At 43.3% G+C, this 25,816-nt stretch overlaps 1 protein-coding gene across 2 annotated transcripts; it reads right to left on the minus strand.

Annotated features, from left to right (window-relative positions):
• Positions 1-1,238: 1,238 nt before the first annotated feature.
• On the minus strand, positions 1,239-25,614 carry TPGS2 (tubulin polyglutamylase complex subunit 2). Of its 2 annotated transcripts, XM_080362444.1 has the most exons (7): positions 25,485-25,614; positions 17,721-17,800; positions 9,023-9,110; positions 7,214-7,345; positions 5,462-5,575; positions 3,784-3,944; positions 1,239-2,227 (listed from the first exon to the last, which is right to left on the minus strand). In XM_080362444.1, exons 1-7 carry the CDS (start codon positions 25,555-25,557, stop codon positions 2,000-2,002), a joined length of 876 nt encoding a protein of 291 aa, XP_080218570.1. In that variant the 5' UTR covers positions 25,558-25,614; the 3' UTR covers positions 1,239-1,999. The 2 variants fall into 2 exon arrangements, with proteins under 2 accessions (XP_080218570.1, XP_080218571.1); XM_080362445.1 differs by lacking the exons at positions 17,721-17,800; positions 25,485-25,614 and adding an exon at positions 16,443-16,516.
• Between the last annotated feature and the right edge of the window lie 202 nt (positions 25,615-25,816).

Below are 25,816 nucleotides of genomic sequence, written 5' to 3' on the forward strand. Positions count from 1 at the left end.
CAGGGGCTTCACAGTATCACAGTATGTTTGGGATTGGAAGGGACCTCAAAAGATCATCCAGTCCAATCCCCCTGCTGGAGCAGGGACGCCTGGGTGAGGTCGCACAGGAACATGTCCAGGCGGGTTTCGAATATCTTCAGCAAAAGAGACTCCACAACCCCCCTGGGCAGCCTGTTCCAGTGTCTGTCACCCTTACTGAGAAGAAGTTTTTTCTCAAATTTAAGTGGAACCTCTTGTGTTCCCGCTTGATCCCATTACCCCTTGTCCTATCATTGTTTGCCAACGAGAAGAGCCTGGCTCTGTCCTTGTGGCACTCACCCTTTATATATTTATAAGCATTAATAAGGTCACCCTTCAGTCTCCTCTCCTCCAAGCTAAAGAGATCCAGCTCCCTCAGCCTTTCTTCAAAAGGGAGATGCTCCACTCCCTTAATCATCTTTGTTGCCCTACGATGGACTCTCTCCAGCAGTTCCCTGTCCTTCTGGAACTGAGAGGCCCAGAACTGGACACAATATTCCAGATAGGGTCTCACCAGGGCAGAGTAGAGGGGCAGGAGAACCTCTCTCTATCTACTAACCACCCCCCTTCTAATACACCCCAGGATGCCATTGGCCTTCCTGTCCACAAGGGCCCAGTGCTGGCTCATGGTCATCCTGTTGTCCACCAGGACCCCCAGGTCCCTTTCCCCTACACTGCTCTCTAATATGTAATTTCCCAACCTATACTGGAACCTGGGGTTGTTCCTGCCCAGATGCAGGACTCTACACTTCCCCTTGTTAAATTTCATCAGGTTATTCCCCGCCCAACTCTCCAGCCTGTCCAGGTCTCTGGATGGCAGCACAGCCTTCTGGCATGTCAGCCACTCCTCCCAGCTTAGTGTCATCAGCAAACTTGCTGACAGTGCACTCTATTCCCTCGTCTAAATCGTTAGTGAATATATTGAATAATATTGGCCCCAGTACTGACCCCTGAGGCACTCCACTAGATACTGGCCTCCAACTAGACTCCGCACCATTGACTACCACTCTCTGGCTTCTCTCCTTAAGCCAGTTTGCAACTCACCTCACTACTCTATTGTCTATTGGCTTCTAAGGCTTCTGAGGATTCAGTGTCCCCCAGTCAGATCCTGCCCAATTGAAAAGTGACAAAGGCTGTTTGAACAGTAGACTTTGCAAATGAAAGAGTGACAAAGCAAAGGGTCCTCCTGGCTTAGGGACTCTAAACATCACTGACCCACCTGCAGCTGCCCTGGCTTCACATTTCCCACATGAGGAGAAAGCAGAGGCAAATGAGGGATCTTGCAGCTTCTGGTTGGTTTCAGACTTATTGGGAAGGACATCAGACCAGTATCACTATCCAATAAAATATAGCACAAAGGCCAAGGGGTTGTCTGGGCTGTAGAGCAAGCAGCTGGGCCGGTGCAGAGACGTGGAAGCCCCAGGTTCTGTTGTACTGTGTATCTCAGAGCAGAAGTTGGAAGGAACACAGGGAAGTGAGAAGTTGGATTGTGTCTGAAGTGGAAGACATTTATTTTTTCAGTGGGTTCCAGCCTGCTCCCACAGCATGCAAGGTCAGGACAGGTTTCTTTCAAAGGAGATGGCAGAAATATCTTCATATGCTGTATTTCAGCATGGGTCTATTAAAGTAACAGCAACTTATATTTGCTTTCATTTCACTGCTGTAGTTGCACAGGAATAAAAGCTTCTCTATGCAGCAGTGACATCAAGGACATCCTCATGCCCTGTGAGACATACATACTTGAAGTAGCAGAAGGGAACAAAATCAATGTCTCAAGTTTTTTTCTCAGAATCTCCAGGAATTACATCCCTGCCATGTCAAAGCACATTCTGGCTGTGTTTCATGCAAATGCTGCAATGTGTTTTCGATGGGCAGTATCTATTCATGCAGAAGGAACTTGGTCTGAACCACTGAGACTCTGCACCAGAGACCATCAAAGTGTATTGCAAATGCTGTCCAGGGTCAGATCATGGCGGGGGCCTCATTTCCTTGAAGAATTCCCAGCTAGTGAGGATGTCTTGGAGGAGGTCACGCTTGTGTGGTTCTTTTGGGAGCCTGCTGGCTGGGAAGATGGTTTCTTTTTGATCACTGGAGTTTTGTTCTTGCTTTTAAATACCTTATTGGGGTCCAGCTTGTTCACAAAGGAATCAGCTTCTTCAGAGAGGAGAGCTGTGTTGATGGTTATGGGTTTATACATGTTAAACCATTGCTGAAAAGCAGGGTGGTGGAGAAAAAAAAACCAGAGGTTAAACTTCAATCAGGCATTTTCATGCTGTGTCCCCCACCCCTGAGACTTGATTTTAATCATACACCACTTATTAGTCTGCAGTTTACAGGACTGTGCAAAGGGCCTTCTGATAAGGATATACAAGGCTCAGCTACAGCTACAGTCCTGGAACTACCCCACATTCCAGAGAGAAGAAGAGAACCAGAAACAAACCTAATGCTATCTTTCCTGCAGGGAACAACTCCAGCTTTTTTAACTCTTTACACAAAAGATTTTGTGTTTGTTTCTTCAGCCAGATTTTACACCTAGAAGTGACCACAACACTTGCTTTTGTTCCCAGATTCCACTGTAATGTTACGTCCCACAGTTCTCATCCATTATTGTTTTTTTCCTATCAGTTTTCGATTGGTGAACTTTGGAGGTAAAACTTCAGGGGTTATGGTATTACAAATCACACTGAAACCATCCTCAGCAGTGTGGAACAAGATAAACAGAAGATCAATGCCAAAATGTAGATGGCAATATATTCACGTATTGCTTAACAGAAAATGACTTTGATATACCACCCTTGAAGACCTTTAAAAATGCTAATGGTTAACATACTAGGAGGATTTTAACTAACAGAGGCTGCAAATGATTAGGGAATACATGATTTCACTAAGGTTTGTGAATATACTGAACATAATAAAATATTCTAGCAGGAAAGTTACAGAAAGGCAGAGCACAGACATATGCCAGGGTATCATGTACACAGCTTTGACTGATAAAATAGAGCACAGTACAACAGGGAGGCACCCTTTCACGACCGCGGAGGATGCAAAGGTTTTAATATTCTTGGTAAGGCTCAAGCTCCATGTCCTCCTCTAGGCTTCTGCTTAATGTCTATCTGAACTTTCCCCTCCACGGAGAGAGCAGCAGGCTCTTGTTCAGCACTATGAAAGCAGGGTTAACACAATGTTAGTGAATTTTCTAACATAAATACATGACTGTTAATACACTACAGAGGAAAGACTCTTATGAGGAGAGACTGAGAGAGCTGGGTCGGTTGAGCCTGGAGAAGAGAAGCCTGAGAGGGGATCTCATCAATGTTTTTAAATATCTCGAGGGTGGGTGTCAAAAGGATGGGACCAGGCTCTTTTCAGTGGTGCCCAATGACAGGGTGAGGGACAATGGGCACAGACTGAAGCACAGGAGGTTCCATCTGAATATGAGGAGAAACTTCTTTACTCTGAGGGTGCCAGAGCCCTGGAACAGGCTGCCCAGAAAGGCTGTGGAGTCTCCTTCTCTGGAGACATTCAAACCTGCCTGGACACCTTCCTGTGTGATCTGCTCTGGTGAACCTGCTTTAGCAGGTGGGTTACACTAGATGATCTCTAGAGGTCCCTTCCAACCACAACCATTCTGTGATTCTGTGACGCATGGCCCCTTCCATGGCTCACTAGGGAGGCCCACTTCAGCCTACAGACTGCTTGTCAAAAGGTGGGAAGAAGATGTTTTTCCAGTCTGTACTTATGTGAAATACTAATGAGCTGTCCCACCTTGGCTTGGGGGCTGACCCCGTAGCTGGTGAAGGCATACTGCCACTGTGGGAGACCCAGGTGGGTGATCAGCAGGCGGTAGTAGGCTGTGAAGGTTTTGGTGAGGAAATGCCAATACAGAGCTCTGTCCAGGAACCATATCTCTGTCTCTGGGGAGACATCTAGAACAAAATAAACACAAATTACATTGCTGCTTTGCAGTGATAAGATCAACCCCTGGCCATTGTCAAGTGGGAGACAAAATACACTTATCGGAAAGGTTGCAGCTTCTAAAATGCAGCATTCCTGACTAACACAGATGATTATCCAGTGGCAATGTAGTTGAACAGTCAGACAACAAGGCCTGAAAAGGACTTGGTTCTGCTCTCAACCTTACTAAAAATACTCATGCAACAGCAATTATACTAACTTTCCCCACTGTACAATGGATGCAACACCACTCACTCCTTCCCAACCTGGGACTGATGCGGTATGTGGAATATGCTTGGACACCAGCAACTTTGTAATCTAAGTTCAAAATACAATTATGTCAAACATTTATCTACCCCACAAAGTAAAAAGCAACTAACTTAACTGTCAGTCATCTGGATTACTGAATGGTGTCCAGAGTCTGGAAGCCATGGGAGTGTGTGCTGCCAACAAAAACATGTTTTGCAAAATCTTTCCACAGTGATCAAATATTTGTCCTGTGGTGACATTCTTTAGAGGACAAAGAAAAGTGATTTTACCTGGGAAACTGAGATGCTGAACATTGTCAATTAAACACACTGCCTGCCCCCTGTGCTGACATCAACACCTGTAAACAACGCTCCCTCCCCTTGCCCAGGTTATCCACTGCATGTGCTGAAATTACCAACACTGGAAGGTAAGAGGACAAGTAAGAAGTTTCTGCCTTGGGAGTTGTAGTTACACACAAATAGAAAGATAATAACCAAAGGTTTTTCTTAAGAACAGATATATCAGACTCATACACCCCCACACAGCGAACATACACATACAATGACCTGTGCACTGTATTAAGATATATTTTTAATAGATGACAACTACTTTTTCAATGACTTAGTTGTTTCACTAACCTCTGACTGGTAACAGTTTTCTCTGTAGCTGTCAGAAGAAACAGCTCGGTTCACATTCTAACCCTCGTGTTCAACCCTTCCTGCCAAATTTTGATGTAGTTACCATCTGGAGGCTCTGCTTCCACGTGCAAGGAGTAAGAACCAGTCTAAGTCTACCTCAATCAGCTAAGGACCTTTTTTATCATCTACCTTTTGCTTCCATGCAGTGTTACACCCTTTCTCATAAAAATGTAAGGTGATTGTTGTGAAACATGCAAGTAACCAGAGATATGCTACTGGGTGAGTTCTAGCCTTCTGCTTTATTTCAGCATTATTGTTTGTAGGTCATATGTCAATGCTTTCCTGTTTCAGTAGGCAAGTATGCTATACATGCAGAAATCATAAGTTATAGCTCAGATTCAGACATTAAAAGGAGGGAAAATATTATGTCAAATTAAGTCTCTGTAAGGCTTAGGTCCTGATTTCAGCAGAGACAGGACATCCCAGCAAATATTCAATTACAAACTGCAAAGAAGATCAGGAATGTATGATGATTCCACACATGCCACCCTCAGATACAATCCACAATAAGAGATGGCTAACTTTGCTCCTTTCAGTCTTACCTGGTTTAGCGTGCTTATAAACAAGACAAACTTTCCCATTCCCATTGCATGGGTCTAATTCAAAGATAAGACTACGGGAATCAAAGTGTGGCTTCTCTGGTTTGTCTCCATTACCTGAAAGTAAAAAAAAATGTTCATGAAACATGTCTGGAAAACTGACTGTGACTCAGCTGCAAAGAGTCAATCTATTTGACACTTATTAATAAATAAGCTGAGGAAGAACTTAATCAAATTGTTTATACTTCTTGGAAAGGATTAAGTTCCTTGTGTTTAAAAAAAAAAAAAAAAGTGAGAAAAATTTTAATCTCCGGTAGGAAAACAAACCAGTGTCAAAATCTGAAGGCTGAAAAAAGACATCAAGCTGCCCTATAGTCCTTCTCTGGCATAAAGCAACATAAAACAACTTCAGCTTTGCAGCTGAGAGGTGGTTGTACAGGCTTTTCCTAAAGTCTTCCAGTGTTGTAGGTGTCACAATCCCCAAGCAGTCAACCCAAATCCATTGTTATCACTTAGAAGTTTTCCTCAAGTGGATCCTGAATCTCCCTTGGTGCAATTAAAACCCATTACTTCTGTTCTATCTTCTGTTCTATCCATTTCTTTTTTGCCCTACTTTCTTTTTTTTTTTTCCTAAGGAGGACACGGAGAACAGTTTATTCTTTTTGTCTTGACGGAAGACTTTGATGAACTTGGAGACACACACAGTTCTTCATACATTCCAGTGCGATACAAGTGTCCTTCTCAACAGCCACACGTTCTGACTCATGCTGAACTTCCGACCCACAGTCACCGCACAGCCTTCCTACAGGACCATTTTGGGATTGTGCAGCTGCAAGTACTTGCAGAATAAAATTGTGAGTTCTAATGCTGCTGAGGAAGAAGGAGGACACTAGAGCTGTACTCTTCAGAAGACCTTTACGTGAAAGTCAGGATGAGAACACTGATGGGGATGTTACTTTTTCTCAGTTTACATTGTAAGTGCCTTGGTGGAGGTCTGAGTGGTCAAATGGGAGTGGAATTTGGCCCATTTTGTTACCATGGCTAGAAGATCACTGGAACGTGCTAAAAGAAACTCTCAGTCACATTTAGAAGCTATAAAGGCTATAGAGATTCAGAGAGAAGCCTGAAATCAAATCACAATTTTTAAGGAGTCAGCATGACACCTAGCTCTGTTCTTCTTACTTTTTCCAGCCTTGTTAAGACTGTAAGAGCTCCGAGGAAAAGTGGGCTTTTAAAATTATTTTTCTTTACAAATCGCAGGGTGCCCAGGATTTTTAAGTAGTCTGGACACACGGATTTTTCAAGTGCCACCTCACACTCACAAGTATTTTTGTGAGTGATTTTTCCAGTTCCAAAGAGCATATCCAGATGTATTTTCACTACCAAAAAAACCCTGTTATCTTTTGTTCACATAACACCATAAGCACACAAAGAGTCTAGAAGCTGAATCACTGGAGGAAGCCTCAGTTAAAAATTTAATTGGGGAAAAGGCAGAACAGGGGGGTTGCCAGGCTGATAAAAAGAGTATGCAAATAATATTAGCAACCAGCACCATTAACAATCCCCATGGGATTCACTGCACACTGGTCCTCTCAAGGCTGTAGCGGACTAGTAGGACACGGAGGAGATCCAGCCTAGGAGACACCGAAAACCCCATCCACTTGGGGTGACCTTTTCTGTTGCTACATCCAGGTACTGTATCCTAACATTAACAGAGCAAAAGGGATGAGAGAGAGCCTGTTGACAGGACCTTACCTTCCTCGTCTGTGTCATCTTCCAGGTCAGCAAGCCCAGGTGCATTAGGCAGAGTGTACATAGAGGAACCCCCAAGCCGACATAGCTTTGAGATACCATTAATCACCATGGAGCCCAGAGGCATTGTGGTATCTGCAATAAGACTGATCGTTAATCACATCCAGCGTCAGGAAAGCACAGGAGGAATTTCTTTTTCCTCCACACATCAACTCAACCTCTTCCAAAACAGCGTGGGGGAAGAGATGGGTATATGCAGCTGGCCTGGACACTTAACCAAGTCAGGCTCCACAGGAGCAAAAATTAGGCTTTTTCAAACACAGAATCATACTTACAGGTGATAAGACACCATCTCGGAGCTGTGCAGCATTGAGAACTACATTGCTGACTAAGTCTGTGCCAAGTCCCATGAAAATGGCTATTAAAAATTGTGGCTAGCTACAGCCACCTCCTCAAAACTATTTTCCCTGCTGCTGTCCTTCCTATCAGAATCACCCCATCCATTCACAGCTTATTGGGTAGCTTGTCCTCTTCCACCCTATGTACCTGCTCAGGGTGCCTCCTCTTGGTTTGCACTCCAACACTGAATTTTATCATTGTATCAGCATGTGGGTCTCCCAGAATGAATGCTTGAGGACCTGTCATTTGTTTCTCCTTCTGAGGACTAGTGCTATTACCAGACATCAAGTCAACAAGCACCCTGTTCAGACATGTGCCAGTGTGAAGAGCCTCAGAAGGCACTACTGGGTGCTTGCTCAAACAGCTAACTGAGCTGCCTCGGTGTCTGTGCACTTGTGTTCCCTAAAAACAAGACTCTTCAGAGGTCACAACACAGGGTTGAAACAATGGGACTCAGTGCAGGTGCTAGAGCCCTGATGTTTACTGCCTCTGAAATGAAATTCCCCCTTCCTGAAGAAAACCCTGTATTGACAACCATCTCCAGAAGTGAGCAGTGCCCACAGCCCAATTTGGAAACCTTGCCTGAAGGCAATGAAAGTCAAGATAACATTTGCAAGGCTCCCGTGCAGAGTGAATGGACCACCTGATTCTTGCCAAACAAGGATGGACAATAAAGCTCAGTCCTGTTCTCAGTTGCATCACTGACTCTAGAAATAACTGCAGTGAATGAACTTTAGGTGGTGGAAAGCAGAATCAGGTTCCAGCATGTACATATACTTTTTAATGATAAAGAGGCACTATCAGAGGGTGACTCTTCCTACTGCTTCATGACAAGATAATGTGCTAGAGCTGCCCCTCTCTCCATAAACTAGAGAGGAAGTCTAGGTACAAGATTTAAACTACATATTTAAATGTAAGTGTCAACAGACGGCCAGTGTATTACAGAAAGCTATCTATGTTATGAAAACTTGTTTGGGTTCCAGCCAGTGTTCAGCATACACATCTCTTCTGTGGGAGTCCAGCACGTGCAAGCAATACGCTTTACCCTGTTGCATGAGGAAGGGACGAATGACATGCACTCACATTTTGTTCCTCACCAGGACATCTCTAAAAAAGTCTACGATTCCAGGCAGAAGCCCACCCACTTACTAAATCAGAGGTCAGTTTTCTGTAGTCATGGATCAAGCTGCCTAACAGAAACGAACTACTTCGTTTTTTACGTGAGTTAAGGAATGGTGGTATTCTTTCACTCAAAGTGACCTGGTGCATCTGCTTTTGCTCAGACTAATGCAGGAAGCAGATAGATGTGTATTGACTGTGCAGAAAGTAAGTTTGAAGTTAAAGAGATTCTGCAAAGGAAGGACTCTCTGCAGTGAAATGAGGGTATTGGTGGAGAGGAATACATGGACTCACCATCGGTCTTCACACTCCAAGTCATCTGGAAGCCATCAGTCATCAGATAGAAGTTCTTTAAATCCTCTGGTAATACGCAGGAGTTTTTCTGCAAATCACAATCACAAGTGTCATGGGAAAACGCAGAATGTTCCTTAAACGCAAAGAACAACTGAATATTGGTATAGAAATATTTGCCGCCAAATGTTCTGCTGAATTCCAAGATGACTCAAATCAGCTTAAATAGCTTATCCTAAAACCTTAAGAGAAAACTGCATATTTCTTGGGTCTGTGCTACTGTATTGACAAAGATCACTTGGGAAAATTTCACGATGAGCAGTCAGTCATCATAAGATTATTATAGGATTTTCCTGAGCTGAGATGATGTATCATCCTTTGACACTTACAGCCACTCCAAGATCACATACAAAAGACCAATTGGCTTATATGTATATACATATGTATGTATATATATATACATGGCTTACAAGAGTAGAGTTTGCTTTAAGTGAAATCAGACTAAATCTAACTGTTCCACTAAAGTATGGATATTAGCACAAAGACGCTCTTCTGAGGGATTTCAGTTCCAAGTAGGTGAGAGAAGCAAAAACTCAATAGTTGCACATACTCGAGCAGGTTCAATGTTTCACTAAACAAACAGTATACCTGCAAATACATATAGAGTCAGTCTCACAAACGGGCTGGTCTGGCTTCATCCCACCAAAATTCAGCGCTTGGCTGGGGCTCCTAAGCCTCCTTCCTTCTGAGTCAACAGTAAAAGAAGCAGCTCCAGTGAGCTACTGAGACTGCGTCTAAGAACCAGGACCCTTCTCCTACACCTATCATGGTTGTGGAAGGAGCCTTTCTTTACTTAAGACTCTACAGCTAAGCAACAAATCTGAAGAAAGGAGGATAGTCTTAATCCTGAGAATGAGAAGCCCAAAGAGCTATAGGCAACTGCAGGTCTGGTGACTGGACTGACCCTCCTGTTCATGTGTCAAGCACACAAAACGAAACAGTACAGAAGCCTATCAATTTTAAAAAGACAAGCGACACGTATGACTAAAGGAGTTATCTGTTGTTTTCTTTGTGAGTGTTTTGGAGAAAAAAATGCCCGAGAAGGACTTAAGTGAGTTTGCATTTAAAGTATTTTAAAATTCAAGACTCCAAAAGAATCAGACCCCAAAAGTCAGGATAGTCTCTGATGATGCAGGTTCCACAACCTCTGCATTGACTTGTCCCCCAGGGCCCCGCTACCCTCCTTGTGAAAGTTTTCCTAACTGCAGTCTGAATCTCCAAGTTGCAACTTGTAGTCATTCTCCCTTTTCAGTCCCATAGACACAAATAAGCCCCTTGAGGGTCAAACTTCGTAATTAAATCAGGATAGACAACTTGTTCTTTCAAATGTTGATCTGAGGCCTTTTTATAATCATGACTCTGGGAGCTCCATTTTACATGGGAAATGGACAAATAATGTGAGATTTGCAACATAGCATGTCTGACCATTCCAAGTACTTCTGTGACAGGATTTTCAGCCTTTTCTAAAAATGTGTACTTCTTTAATTCAGCCAGTTTCAAAGACATGCTGTTGGACATGGCCTGCTCTTTGTGCAGTATGACACTCAGAGCAAGAAAAGACAGAATTGCAAAATTTAAGAACACTCATAGGTCAGTAGTGTTGTCCCTCCCTGCTGCAGATCCAGATGTTTCTCCAGCTTGGCCTCAGAGGCCTGGGTGGGTTTTGGAGCAGTTACAGAATTGCTTTGGGGACAGAAGATGAGTAAGATGTTAATACCTTTCCAATATTGTGCCTCAGCTGGGAATAGTTTCCTACAGCTACTAGAAAATGTAACATTCAAAGTCCCATGAAATAAAGGAAGAATATTCTGGTAGCCCGTAGCTAAGGAAAAGAAACATTCACATAGAGTTCATGTTGCTGTGCTTCACTTGGGTCACAAATCTGTCACATCTCAGGAGATTCTGATCAGATTCATCCCCATGTCTGCAACTTGTGCAGACCCAGTTACCTGCCCTGATGTTGCCTCAATGCATCTATGGAGCAGGAGCTACGTGCCAGCTGTGCATCCAGCTGCAGCACTGGCATCTGGACATCAGTGACTGGCACAAGCAAGGGAAGGTGCTGGCCTCCTCCTGTCCACGTCCTCTCCTTCCTCCAGGACCAGGGCAGCCCTTCCCCTATTAAAGCCTTGTTCACAGTCACTTTCTCTGAGCTGCTTCAGTCTCTATTCTCTAAACCGTGGTGTACACGCTGTGCAGGACCCTCCAACCTACCCATAACTTTCACTCCTGTGTGTGAACTCACTTTTTAAGCATAACCGTTCATACTGACAGACTGCTACTGACATGTCCCAGATATTAATGGCTTTGCAGATTGTAGCAGGACAGGTCCCTTTACTTGCCTTGTCAGCAGCCTAGTCACTAGCATTGTGCTTTCCTAACCCAGGCAGGGAAAGTCTGCAAAGGCAACAGGTATTAATCTGACAGGAGAATCTGATACTGTAGAAACTTTGTTTTGAGAAGAATTTATCATCTTTTGATAAGAGCCCAGTGATGGCTGAGGCCCTGGTAAGTTTCAGGGGACTACTAAAACACATGGACATATCTGAAGTTCTTCAAATGCCTTCAACAAACACACCTTCTTCTGCGGGTTCTTCTCAGTCCTAAATATTTATCATTTCATGCTGCACTGTCACCACTACCAATTTCAAGCTGTAGCTGTAGGCATAGTGACAAGGTTTAAAACTATGAAGAAAGAAAATATGACAGACCTGCTACAAAGCCACAGAAGAGTACACATGTTTACACAGCACTTTCGGTCCATTTAAAACTCCCCAATTTTAACTAATCTAGCCCAGTGGTAAAAATACATGGGTAAACAGCTCTCTTGACTTCAGTGGGTGTTGTGTTCTTCTCTAAGCAGGAAAACCACATCCGTTGGGATGACAAAATCTAAGATTTTAAAACTTCCACCATAGTATCCAATTAAATAGTACTACAAACCAGGCGCAGCTCAATTTAACAAACATATCTGATTAAGACAAGGAAAAAAAAAATCACATCAGGATAGGTCTTCTGCTCTCAGTCCGCTTTTTCTGGATGGAAAGATTAACATGTACGTGTTTCCCCAAATAGGTCCAACAGCCCTCTCCACTTTGTTTTATGATTCTCCTAACCATGTCCCTTTGCATGACTTTCCAAAGGATGCTGCAGAAGACATAGGTGGAAAATGCCACCCCAGAGCAGATCTGGGGTCTACAGGAAAAGACCTCTATATAGAAAGCTCCACTAACACCTATCTCTCACACCTGACAGTAACGATTGATTGATCTGACATATTATGCTCAGCCACATGACCCTACGATGTCAAAACAATAGTCTTGTGACAGCAGAGCCAGAGAAACAAGCCACTACTATTAATATATATTAAAAATGGCTTCTCAAGCTCTGTACTCCTCTTGCTCAACTGGTAGTTTCCAGGGTTGTGATCTCCAGCCCCATAAAACACAATATTCCTAATAACATGCCAGAAGTGGCTTAACCACAGCCCTGGCAAGCAGCTGTTTTCACTCCAGTCATCTGGTTACACTCATCAGCTCATAAAACAAAATATCCCAAGGGCCCAATATGGTGTGTGAGGTCTACTTCTTTTGTTTATTGTCCATAATATCCCAAAATAGTCTCCCAAGAAAGCACAGTCCATTGAGGATAGAGAAGAATATTAAAACCAGGGTAGTTTTGCTGCCAAGACCTGATCAGTGCTGAATCCAGAGCTAAAACACTGACATATGGCAATCTACTTAAAGCACTGTTGAAGCAATGCCTCCCAAGCAAATATCCTGAAGAAATGGGCAGCAATCAAAAAATAAAGCTCTAGAGAGACCTCTCTAGAAAACTGAATGAGTATAATCCAACTTCTGGGGAGAGAAGGATGGGATTTACGCCACTTCTCAGGCCTTCCAAGTAGAAGAGGACATCAGCAGCCACCTTTCTCCCTAATGTCATGCTGTTTCATGACTGGTCTGCCCTAGCTGCCAGTGAATGCAGATGTCAATTTATGTAACACATCGAGAACTTCTTTCTGTACCTTTTGTAAATCTGATGGCAAGGGTGTTGGAACAAATAAAGGACTCTCTCCGATTCAATGTGTATCAGCTAGAGTCATTAATTACAGAAACAAGCCTCCTTATATATGCAACTATTCTTTGATCACGTATCCATGCTCCAATCACGCATTCACTGAGTGGTTATCATCTATGTTCATGAGCTGTTGATGCGCTGGAGTTTCACTGCTGATAGGTCCATTGATTTATGTCACGTTGAGGCCCTGTTATTGTAGAAATGCCTCCCTCCCTGGTAGGTCCTGTTTTCAGGTTTCTGAGGTGGCCTTGAAATTCCTTTGGGCCTGGCTAGTTCAATAACAAATTTCCATCTAATAGAAACCCATCCAGACAAGGGGGCTACCAGGAGCCCCAGGATTTCCTGCCCTGAAAGTGTGGCGATTAGGAACAATGCATACCAGGATGCAGACAGAAATTCATGCAGAAGCAGAGATCTTGTTCAGGAAGCCAAGGGCTGACCTAGGCCTAGGCTGCTTTCTTTATTCACCATTGACAATTTATAGGATTTATAGGTACAGGCCTGGACTAAGATGTTTACAAAAAGGTGCTTTTCCACTGGTTGTTATTAAGAACACACTAAACTCATGTCATGTTTGTCTCACTTGTTTTTCCACTCATTCACAGACCAGGCCCAAGGACATTCACACATCCCATGCACTTGGGGGTGGTTATCCAGCCTGAGATACCATTCTCATGAGTCTGGGCTACAACTTTTTACAATTACAAGAAACATACTTCAAAGTAATCTGCCCAAGGCCTTTTATACAGTATTATGTCAGTATTATGTCTTCGACTGTCCGGATGGTCATGTTAGTATTGATCTTCCTTTATCATCCAGATGGCTGGAACCGCACATCTTGCTTTCCCACATTTTACTTTCCAACAGAAAGGCACAGGGCTAGGGCAGACCTGATCCCCCGCTTCACAGAACAGAATTTGGCAATTATCTTGAGGATGGTGTTGCATAGCCAGTTTTTAAATCATAACATTATAAGGCCTTACAGAGGGGAACACTGTGTCAGAAACTCTATCTACCTCCCAAAAGTCCTTCAGCCTCTCCCCCATTATGCAGCTTGAAGAAATAGACCTTTCCTCATGCCCCGGTTCTGCTGGATCCACCTCTCTGCCACAAGGCAGGTTCAAGACAGGCAGAACCTGTGCTCCTGGGGATCAGGGTTGGCAGGCTCGCCTAACGCTCAGGGAGGACGTTACGAGGAGGATGGCAAAAACGACTCTTGTGGATGCGAATGCCTGCATGCATACTTCTGAGTCAAAAAGAGACATGGTAGAAGCAACAAGGAAGACGTCTAGAATAGCCAGGAACAACCACGCCATCCCACTGAGATCTGCACGCAGAGAGAGTTCCTAAATTGTCTGCCAGCCTAAGACAGTCCACAACAGGAAAGTATCAGGCTGCTTGAGGGCTTTTTAATGATTTTATTTCAGAAAAATAAATTTTTGTAGACAAACTGCATGAGGAGAAACAGCAAATTTCCCATGTAGAGTTGTAGAATATCAATGCTCTAGCAACATGATGGGCAAGGATTGCTCATGGCCAGCCAAGGCCAGTCCAGACACTGCTAACAAGACAGTTAGAGGAACAGGCAAAGTGATCTCCTCTGTTTCGCGTGGCCTGTTGTGGAGCTGAGCTCTGGGACCTCCAGCTTCTTCTAACAGAATGCCATTTTTGTAAGTTTTTGAAAATCAAAATAATGACTTATTTCTCTTCTGGTTGAGGCAAAAAGAAAATGTCGTTCAAGCACTGTCACTGCAGATGCCAGAGTGCCTCTTAGCAATATTTTAGTATAATGCTCACTTTTAAAAACTGTACATGGAGTGGAGAAGAAAGGCAGTTTCCAGCCCAATTTTAGGAGTGAGAACAGGTTCATAAAATGATATACAGCTACCAGGTCACTGGAACACCACTGCTAATAACTGTCCTACTCTCCCTTATGTTACTTGTCTCACTTTCCTACAGAAAAAATAACATCTTGGTAGGTCTAAATATCAGGAAAGGTGAAAAGATCACCTGTTTTTACTAAAATATTTTGAACTTGAAATTTTTGGGGAAGTAATGTTACTCATGTAAACACTTGACAACCATATGCCTTCATTTTTGCGAGTATGCTGATCTCTAATAATAATAATAAAATCTTCTGCTGTCCTTCTGTCTTATGGCACTGTCTCCTGTCACAACCCTCACCTTCCCTTGCAAAGCCTCATAGCAGTTAATGACATTCAACAAGCTGATCTACGATTTTAAAACCTCCATTGTAGTATCCAGTTAAATACTAGCACAAACAGAGCACAAACGAGTTTACCAAACACATCTGATGCTGTGCTGGGGACAAATAAATGCATGTTGCCAACATTATCAGAATATAATTTTAATAATTCATAATTTAAAAAGATTGAATTTCTTTTAAGAGTTTCTGAATACTATAGATTTTCTCTCAGGAGAAATACCTTTCCACTGCAAAAACTTAAACAGAACTGGAAAAATTGCTTCTAGAAAAAAATAGTAAAGAAAATATCTTAAAAATAGAGCTTTTATTTGCTGAGTCTCAATGAAAAGAAGTTTTTGGAAAAATAATACCACACAAAAAGCCCTGCAAATACTTTCATAACTAAAGACGTGGAACGGAGTTAAAAATACAGACTGTGACAAGAGCTTGTTAAAATCTCAACTATGGAGAAATGGTTATGTGTATTAGTATTGCCACCTAGTGGCTACGAAAAAAAACTCACAGTGCTAAAAGTGAACATTAGGTACATGTAAACCTGTGCTCAAATTCAAGAAGGATGAGTTTGAGGAAAAGTGAGGTACAAGTTCACCCTGCAAGGGCCTTGCACGGTGCTGAGTGCTTTGCACCTAATCATTGCTGCAGGACACGCTGCAGTTTTGTTGAATGTGTTAGATACCAGACCTCATTCCCAAAGGTCAAGAAAAAAAAGGAAAACAAACAAACAAACAAACCACTTATCTTTTCACTTGAGAAGGGAGATTTCACATTTTGTCAGTGCAACTGGAGCCAAAAGCAAAGAAATAGATACTGATGTTCTTCACAATTAGCAATCCAGCTCAATTGTATCTACTTAATTTTCAGCATTTACTTCCACAATTAACTTAGTCCATCACTTGTTGGAGAGGGTTGAGCTGAAGTATTAATTTGACGTCTTTGGAGCAAAGTGCTTTGGCTACAGCGCTGCAGAGTTTGGCTTTATGAGAACAGCTCAATTTTGAAACAAATTGAAGCAATCTAGTTCGGAGGAATGGCAGCACCCGAAAATGAGAGTAATACCATGTTCAGGAGAAGTGGTCCTCCGCACTTAACAGAAGAACGAGTTAATGTCACTCTGCTGCTCCCAGACCTGAGCTGGCTGACAATCAAGGTGCCTCAGACTTTCCAGCCCTGTTAATCCGACACCTGAACAACAGCTACAGGAAACCAAGAATCAGTTCACACAAACCAGAAAAACCGGACGTTTCAGCCTGACCACATTTGCTGGCTACTGTACAAGTTTCAGTAAATAATGCAGGTTTACATCACATACATTCTGTCCTGGATTTATAAATTCTTGACAAATATCACTAATTGGATAGGGCGTTACCAAAACTAGCACAAGACTTTTCCCTGCTGTTCAGGAAAAACTGTAAAGAGCAAGGTGCCATCAAAGCGGTAGTTATTTTCTGTAGTGGTAACAAGTTCAGTCTCTGGGAGCATGTGCGTTAGAGCATAGCCAGGGCTGGATGATTCACTCAACTTTATTCTCTGCTGTGTCCCTTTCCAAAGGCCGGTCAGCTTCTACTATCTCTTCCCTACATGTGAACGATACCTAGAAAGCAGATTCCCCCATGGCCATGGGACAGATAACACATGTATATTCAAGAAGGGGACCAAAAATGCCACCTCTGCCCACCAGAGTCACACGACAGTATTCAGGAGCCCTCTGGTTACACACTCTGATGCTGTGAGGTCAGTGGAATCAACATAGTACGTGCCCTTCATAGTCTCTTACAACAGGCAAAGGGGCATGCCTTGGCCAAAAGATTGGGTCAGTTAGGCATAAAGAAGGCGGAAGGATGGTTTATGAGAAATAGAAGTGAATAGCTGAGACTGAAAAGATAAATAGATAACTAGAACAAATTATGTGGCTCAGTGCTATTTTCCAGTTTGAGGTCTTTACCTTTAATGGCCATAAATTATAAAGAGTTGCTTCATTTTGTTTGAAAGGGAGTTGGAAAATGGTTTCCGACCTGAGTCAGAACAATGTTTGTTCTCCACTGAGTCACCACTGTTGCTGCCTACTACTGTGATTTCTTCTTAGAGTCCTCATTCTGAATATACCCACACTGGTGAAGTTTCCCTAACAGATCAGGTACACGTGAGCCTAAAAGACAGAGTAACATCTCATTAAAAAGAAGAAGAAAAAAAATCTGTTTAAGCTCCGCTGTGCATCAAACTTGGTAACGGGCTGTCTCACAAACACACACAAGGCAGCCATTGCATTTGACATTCTCCATGAGCTGCGGCACATTCAGACTGACCTCACTGCAGTATTATCATGAAAATACTCACTTGCTCCCATGAAATGATGGCGTGGCGTTCAGCTGGCGCCTTTTCCACAAACGTCACCTCAGCAACTCCTGGAGAAGTCTCTAAAAGGAAAAGAGAAGCATGTTTGCAGCTGGCATGGGAGACAATACTGTGAGCCAGACAATTCTGCAAGTTAACCTGACTGGCAACTGAGGAAAGGCATTAATGACTGCATGCATCGTGCTGGTGACTGAGCAGGTGCTTACCTTTTTGTGTGTAACTACTCAGCATTTCTTGGCATAAGGATGCCTAGTGCTGCACATGATGGCATCCTTTGATGGTTTTTATAGATACATACACACACAGAGACGTTTTTGTATTCAAAATGCGATCTTTTGCAGATGATTCATGGAAAAAAATCAACCATGGGTTCCTGGACAAACTCTAAAAGAGAGATGAATCTTTCTTTGTAAGCATGCCCTGTGGTTTCAGTTGGGTAGGATATTCTCAGCTTGACACAAGACACTGTGCAGTGTTGCTGTGAATTGCTAACAACTGTATTCCACTGAGAAGGGAACACTTCAGCTCTGGATTCAGTGGGTTTGACCAGACACAGAATCTGATCCTGCAGAAGGGACCTGCACGAGCAAATATTGGTTCCCTGGAATCCTGGCTGGACACACGCAAATCTGTTATGAGCAACAAGCTCATAATTTATAAAAATAACCAGAATAATTTATGGGAAAGAATGCTATATAAATGCAAGATATGAATCTGCACAGTGCTATTCTTGCAGGTGTGTGATGGCAGAACAGTCTCATTTGCACTAATTATTTTATGATGTCTTACTTCATCTACAGACAACTGAAATAGTTCCCACTGACTTTGTTCACTCTGGAACAAGTTCAGAAAAACTTCTTGTTGTGGGAACTTCAGGGTCAACACACAGAGCCGTGGAGCAGAACTGATCACTATGCAGGGTTTTCAAGACCGGCTCTGCTGTGAAAGTATTGGCTCCCAAAGCAGTCACAAACATTATAATTGCTTTCTGGGAAAACATACACAGTGCACTAGACAGGAAAGGCAGGCACCACAGAGCTCTGGTTTGGTTTTTATCTCCAGTGCTGGGCTTATAATTCTAGCAATGGCACTGCCCTTTTCTGTCCTGCTGGTGGAAAAGCAGCACTCAGTTTCAGGAAGTGTAAACTTGACTTCATTTTGTTTGAAAGGGAGTTGGAAAATGGTTTCTGAACCGAGTCAGAACAATGTTTGTTCTCCACTGAGTCACCACTGTTGCTGGAAGCATTGATTGTTACATTGTCAGAAAATTTGAAAGACAAAACATAGCACCAGAAAACCAAACTCCAAGCTAAAGACAGAAAAAAAATGAAAACAATCATAGTAGGTCACTTAGATAATCTTTCTGACCCCAACATACAAAAGAGACTGATGTTTTGCCAAGCTGCACTTCAAATAGGTGGGTGCAAGGCAGGAGGATTTGTCTCTTGCTCAAATATAAGCTGTCCATATGTATTCTTCTAAAGAAGCATGTGGAATCAATGATCTAACCAGTCTTTTCCATCTAAGCTATGCTAGCTTTATGACTAGTTAAGAGACTATAATAACAGAGTAATTGTTATTTCTGTGATCAAAGAAAACTGCAGGGATGTTTAATTCATCATGCACAACGGCTTGGCTGGGATGACGGATGATCAAATATCATGTCAGTCAAAGAAGATGTTTAGGAATGGGAGAACTGCAGCTTCTGAAGAGGTCTGAAGCAAATCCAAGATCAAAAGAAAGAAAAATTCTGTTTTAAAAGCCTGAATGTTATATTAAAAATATCCTGTGGGTAAACTGAAGACCATGTTTAACAGACGTGCATAGGTATGGACAAAAGCCCCATTAAATGTTAATGAGGAAAAGAAGTCTGCTATGTGTTGCTTTTTCTTTTAGATGTAAGAAATAAAGTAGCCACCTGGGTTAGACAAAAGGTACACGATACAGCTTAACAAGTCAGGAGGCTCCTCCCTATTAACTATTCTGTATCAAGATCACACTAAACTCTGTCCTATTTTAAGAAATTTCATCTGAAAGCTTCAAAAAATGCTTTGCTGTATTAATCAGAAAGAGTCTATGTAATGGTGTTGTGCTTTAATCCCATCTGGCAACTAAGCACCACACAGCCGCTCGCTCATTCCCCCTTGTGGGATGGGGCAGAGACTTGAAAAACACTGAAACTTGTGAGATGAGATAAAGACAGTTTAATAGAGCAGCAAAGGAATAGAAGATAATACTACTACTACTACTACTACATAAAATGAGTGATGCACAGTGCAATTGCTGACCACTCATTGATCGGTGACCAGCTGTTGCAGATGAGTGATTTAGAGTCCTGCTTGTGGCAGAGCAATGTTTAGACCATTTAAAGACAAGCACTACTGGTTTGATGGCAACATTCCTTCTGTTACTTACTGCATGGAGGAAATATGCGTAATAGAATTGAGGGAGAGTTGTTAAAGAGTGATTTCTGTGAGGAAAGCAGATGCAGAAGGGTAGGGGGAGGGCCTCACATTGAGTCAGGACATTCTGAATGGACCCTCTTGCTTTCTAAACTTCTCAGGGAGGAGTCTTGGTGTGGCTGGTGTGGTCCGAGTGTGGTCAATGGTTTACATCTAAGAAACATAGAGGGTAAGGGAAAACAGGTAAGGGATTGTATGTATTTATGGCCAAAAGATTATATGTGCACACCTGATTCTTTATATTGCTTGGCTAGGATTTCAAAGTTCTGTCATTCTGCAGCTCAGCCTACTCAGCTCCTTTCTAGGGGCCTGGTGTCAAGTCGCTCAGAAGCTGATGGGACCCTACGTATCTCCAAGTGAACTCTCAGGCATCAAAGTTCACAGGAATAAATAAGTTAATGGAATAGTACAGCAGCATGGTCGGCTCCAGCTGGGTGCCTTCGCAGAGGTCACACCCAAGCACCAAAATCCCTGGGTAATTATACCCTTACAATTTACCCCACTCCCTCACACCATGATTCAGTCCAACAGCAATATCTGAGTCTGGGGTCTTCTTGCTTCCCATTGGGTCCTTTCACTGACCTCAGGCAGGCCCTTGTTTTGTTTAGCTGTACACATTGTTTATAGCCAGTAGCTGCTTTATGCCAGCCTTAAAGGTGTTGTTTTATCTGAATGAATCCTGTTTGCTCAGCAAAGTGCAAAACAGGCCTTATCTCACAGGTGTCCATTATGGTCTGTAGCTGCTTCTTTTTCATTAAGTAGATAAAAGTTTGATGAATATGAGCAGAACTTTACAACATATAGCTTAAGATTCCAGCAAATTTAGCTTACTAAGTAATGTGAAACAGACAGCATATTAAAAATCACATGACTGTATAATTCTAAGTGATTAATTATTTTTAATATGCATTTACTTAAGCTAAATGATTAATACAAAACTTAAACTGGGCTCATCTGGGGATCTGTGAGTATTAAACGATCATCGCCATACAGCCAGCTTGTTTAGCAGAGAAAGCTCAAAGTAGGCTCACCCAGGCATCATATTTATGGAATAAAGTGGCTGGCTCATAGTCAAACTGCATACAGTGGGAAAGGTCTGCACAAAACTCCTTGTACCCATAACTTATCAGTCTTCAGTGTGCCGTTCTGCTTCCTTGTGGGTTTCCTAACAGGCGTTGTTGGCTCAGCTGCAGCTCAAGCTTTCACCTCCTTTGGAGACTTAACCAAACTGTTGCTGATTTGGCCCGGGCAGCGGGGTCGAGTGCATCCGCCACACCAGTCCACCCCCAAGCAGTGATCCCAGCCCCCCGGCCAACTCCTCCCAATTTATATACTGAGCATGATGTCATATGGTATGGAATACCCCTTTGGCCTGCTTGAATCAGCTGTCCTGGCTGTGCCCCCTCCCAGCTGCTTGTGCATCTCCTCACTGGCAGGGCATGGGAAGCTGAATAGTCCTTGACTTAGTGTAAGCACTACTGAGCAAAAACTAAAACATCAGTGTGCAAGCAACATTATTCTCATACTAAATCCAAACCACAGTGATATACTAGCTCCTAGGAAGAAAATTAACTCTTTCCCAGCTGAAACAAGGACAAATGGTTTGACACAAAGCTGAAGCAGGAAATCACAGCATTTTCAGTTCTTACCATACTGCTAAAACTGCCTGCAAGTCAGATAAACTCTCAGCATATTTTTAAAATGTCTGAATAGTTATATTCTTATTAAATAAAGACTGTAAATAGAGAAGTATGGTTCCGTTCTGAGAAGTCCAGAACAGCTAATGCCTCCCATTCAGATTCAGTTGTGAGCCATCAGCCTTTCTGGAATTTGCTACTAGTCATGGAACTAAATGAACAAAAATGAACCCTACTGGCAATGGGAAAGATGCCTCTCTTCTTTCCTCAAATTATAACCTTCATAATGCTGTGAGAAGTCTCCCACCTTGTAGGGACTTCCACAGAGACGACAAGTTGAAAAAAAACAAAACAAAACAACTCCTCCACCCACAACCTCATGTATAGAATTTGTTTAAAGGAGGGATTCTGAAATGGTGTCATGAACATTTAGAATCATAGAATCGTTTTGGTTGGAAGAGAGCCTCAAGGTCATAGAGTCCAGCCATAACCTAACTCTAGCACTGAACCACATCCCTAAGAGCCTCATCTACATGTCTTTTAAACACCTGCGGGGATGGTGATTCAACCACTTCCCTGGGCAACCTGTTCCAATGTCTGACAACCCCTTCTGCAAAGAAATTTTTCCTAATATCCAATTTAAATCTCCCTTGGCACAACTTGAGGCCATTTCTTCTTGTCCTGTCACTTGTTACTTGGGAGACCAACACCCTCCATGTCACAACCTCCTTTCAGGTAGTTGCAGACAGTGATAAGGTCTCCCCTCAGCCTCCTTTTCTCCAGGATAACCAGCGCCAGTTTCCTCAGCTGCTCCTCATCAGACTTGTGCTCCAGACCCCTCACCAGCTCTGTTCCCTTCTCTGAACTCTCTCCAGCACCTCAATGTCTTCCCTGTAGTGCAGGGCCCAAAACTGAACACAGGATTCAAGGTGCAGTCTCACCAGTGGCGAGTACAGGGGGATGATCACTGTGCTAGTCCTGCTGACCACACCATTTCTGATACAAGCCAGGATGGTATTGGCCTTTGTGGCCACCTGGGCTCACTTCATAAATGTATTGGAAAATTTGGCCTCAAGCTCCCACACACTGTATATGCAGAATTTTCTTGCTTAAAAGGACTATGTTGAACATTGAGTTTCGTTACACAATCCTTTCTATCTTCTGAAAAAAAAAAAAAGCTTCACAAATGCAACAGAGTTAAAAACCTACTACTACTTTGATGTTATGGCAGGCAGGAAAGTACCTATTGGCTTCATGAGACTTCCCAAAAGAAGATGTGAACTAAGATAGTTTATAGTGCTGCAAACTACCAAGCAAGGCATCTTTCTGAATGAGATACCTTTTGTTATTTGAAAGAAACAAACACTGAACAGATTGGTAATGGTTCCCAATTAATTCAACAATTCTTACTAGTATGGTGGCACAATTCACATGTTTGGATTACTTCACTGTGGGAAAAAAATATGCATTAAATTTCCATAAGGAGTGGAGAGACAGAAAAAAGAACCGGAGTAAAACATCACAGCAATGGACTGGGGTGTGCATTGCTATATCACACAATACAAGTCATCAGAGATACAGAGAGACAAACAAAAAAACCGAAACACAAACTAGGAAACACCTTCCATGTGAAAGGGATGCTACAGGACTTTCAGAGCCAAACCTGCACTGCCATGTCTTGCTGGTGCAAATAACATACCCACCAAAACAGTTTGTATGGCAACATTACTTTTGGACATGGTTAATGTCGTGCAGATCTCATATACCTGAGCCTGGGTGGTGAGAATGCTGGTAGGACTACCAATTTTTTAAATAGAGCTACTTTAAAGAAGCATTTGTCATGACAGTTTATCATCAGTAGTCTCACCGTTTTTGTGCTCTTGCAGAGTAAAATGATGTTATCCTGAACTCACAACTGGAAAAAGAAAAAAACCTGAAAAAAACTCCAAGAAGTCCAGTAAGAGAACACTGAACAGAGATTGAAGATGAAGTCCTGTCCTCACTGAACCCCCTAACAAGAAAGCTGCTCAGAGAAGCAAGATTAAAAGATCAGGGCAGGAATCTGAAACCACGTGCAGTTAGGGTTACACTTAGGTTACCAGATAAAACTAATTGTTCTGCAATACAGTGGCTGGGTGAGTTGATTACAGTGGTTACTTTGGGCTTTAAAATTTATAGGAAGAAGTTCTGGAACTGCGATTTGTAATGTTGTCATATGCAAGGCTTGTGACAGATATATTGCTTTCCAGCCATTCAAATATGAAAGTTCTGTACCCCAAGCTGCTGACACATGAAAGATTTGATGTGGGCAACCACAGTGGGTCCGTGGATTCCCTGATAGAGGGCATGGGAACAGAAATTAGCCCTGAGGATATGAAGGCCTACCCGTGAGAAAGATGGGAGTAAAGGAGTATCCGGAGATGTTAAGGATGTACCCGTGAGAGAGAAGGGAGTAGAAGAGTAACATTGATGATAGCAAAAATAGCCAATGACATGTTACTGCTGTAACTTGTAACCAATAGTGAAGAGACACATGAATTGGTAAAACTGTATAAAAATGCACTTGTGGCAATAAATGGCATCTACTACTTTCATCCTGGAAGAATTTGGTCTATGTCGTTTGTCCGTCTCAACCGCGACAGTTTGATGCTAAAATCCTTTATACATGCAAATACTTTCACCAATTCTTGTGAATCTACTGCCATGAGTGAAGTTTTGTCTGAGGAGGCTTTTAAATGTTGAATGCCTTGCACTCCTGCTGAACTTCAAAGGGAACTGCAGGGATGCAGGAAAGCTGAAGAACTGAGGGAAAAAAATGTAGGTGGCAAGCAAAGCAGGTGGTGGAAATGGTCCCAGGGAGTGGAATAAGCTGCAGGGTGTCTGTTCATGTGGAGCTGATCCTGAGCACATTCACAGATTAGTCTTCTGACAGAATACGGAGCTTACAGAATCATGGAATCATTTCAGTTGGAAGAGGCCCTCAAGATCATAGAGTACAACCACAACCCAACTCTAGCATTGACCCATGTCCCTAAGAACCTTGTTTAAACACCTTTTAAACCCCTCCAGGGATGGTGACTCCACCACATCCCTGAGCAGCCTGTTCCAATGCCTGACAACACTTTCTGTAGAGAATTTTTTCCCAATATCAAATCTAAACCTCTCCTGGCACAACTTGAGGCCATCTCCTCTTCTTCCACTGGGTGTGCTACCTGCTGACCCTGTGTTACCACAGGGGATAAAAATTTCATGTGGTTTTGAATAAAACACTGCCTTTTCTTTATTTTTTATTTAATTTTTTTTTTTTTTTAACCGTTAGGGCTTTCTTAAGTAAAGAGATTCGGGATTTTTGCCGTTGGCTCAAACACTAGAAACAGGGGTGTTATGCGTGTGAATAACCTGTAATACAAGAGGAGAGACCTTGACAAAATTCGTTGCACAAACACCGTGTGACCGGGGCCCGAGCTGTGACACCGCGGTCCCCCAGGCCTCGTACCAGGCCCTGGGCCAAAGGCCTCGGGGAGGCCGCCTCAGGGCCACCCCCGGGATCTGAACCCTAAACCGGCGGGAGGCGCCCCGTTCCCGTCCCCGGGCGGTTACCTTGGCAACCGCTCCCCGTCCCCCAGGCTCCAGGGGCTGTCACTCACCCAGTATCCGTGTGACCCCCAGGGTGAGCTTGTCCAGGTAGGGTTTGATGCTGGCGGAGGGCTTCTCCTCCATCCTCCGCAGGGCCCTGCCCGGCTCCTTTCAGCGCCAACGCCCCGCCGCAAAGGCGAGAGCGCTGGGGGTGTGTGCGAGGCGGGGGGACTGACCCCTATTGTCCTTCCTCCCACCCTGTAGCCGCGGCTGCGCCGACAGGCGCGCTGGGAGCAGTAGTTCCCCGGCTGATGCCGCGGTCAGCCTATGGCGGGCGGGCAGCGCCAGGCGCCTGACGGGAGTGGTAGTTCCGCGGGAGCGCGGTCCCCTCGCCAGCCGGCGC

This window comes from Nesoenas mayeri (assembly GCF_963082525.1).
Source record: "Nesoenas mayeri genome assembly, chromosome: Z".
Lineage (NCBI taxonomy): Eukaryota > Metazoa > Chordata > Aves > Columbiformes > Columbidae > Nesoenas > Nesoenas mayeri.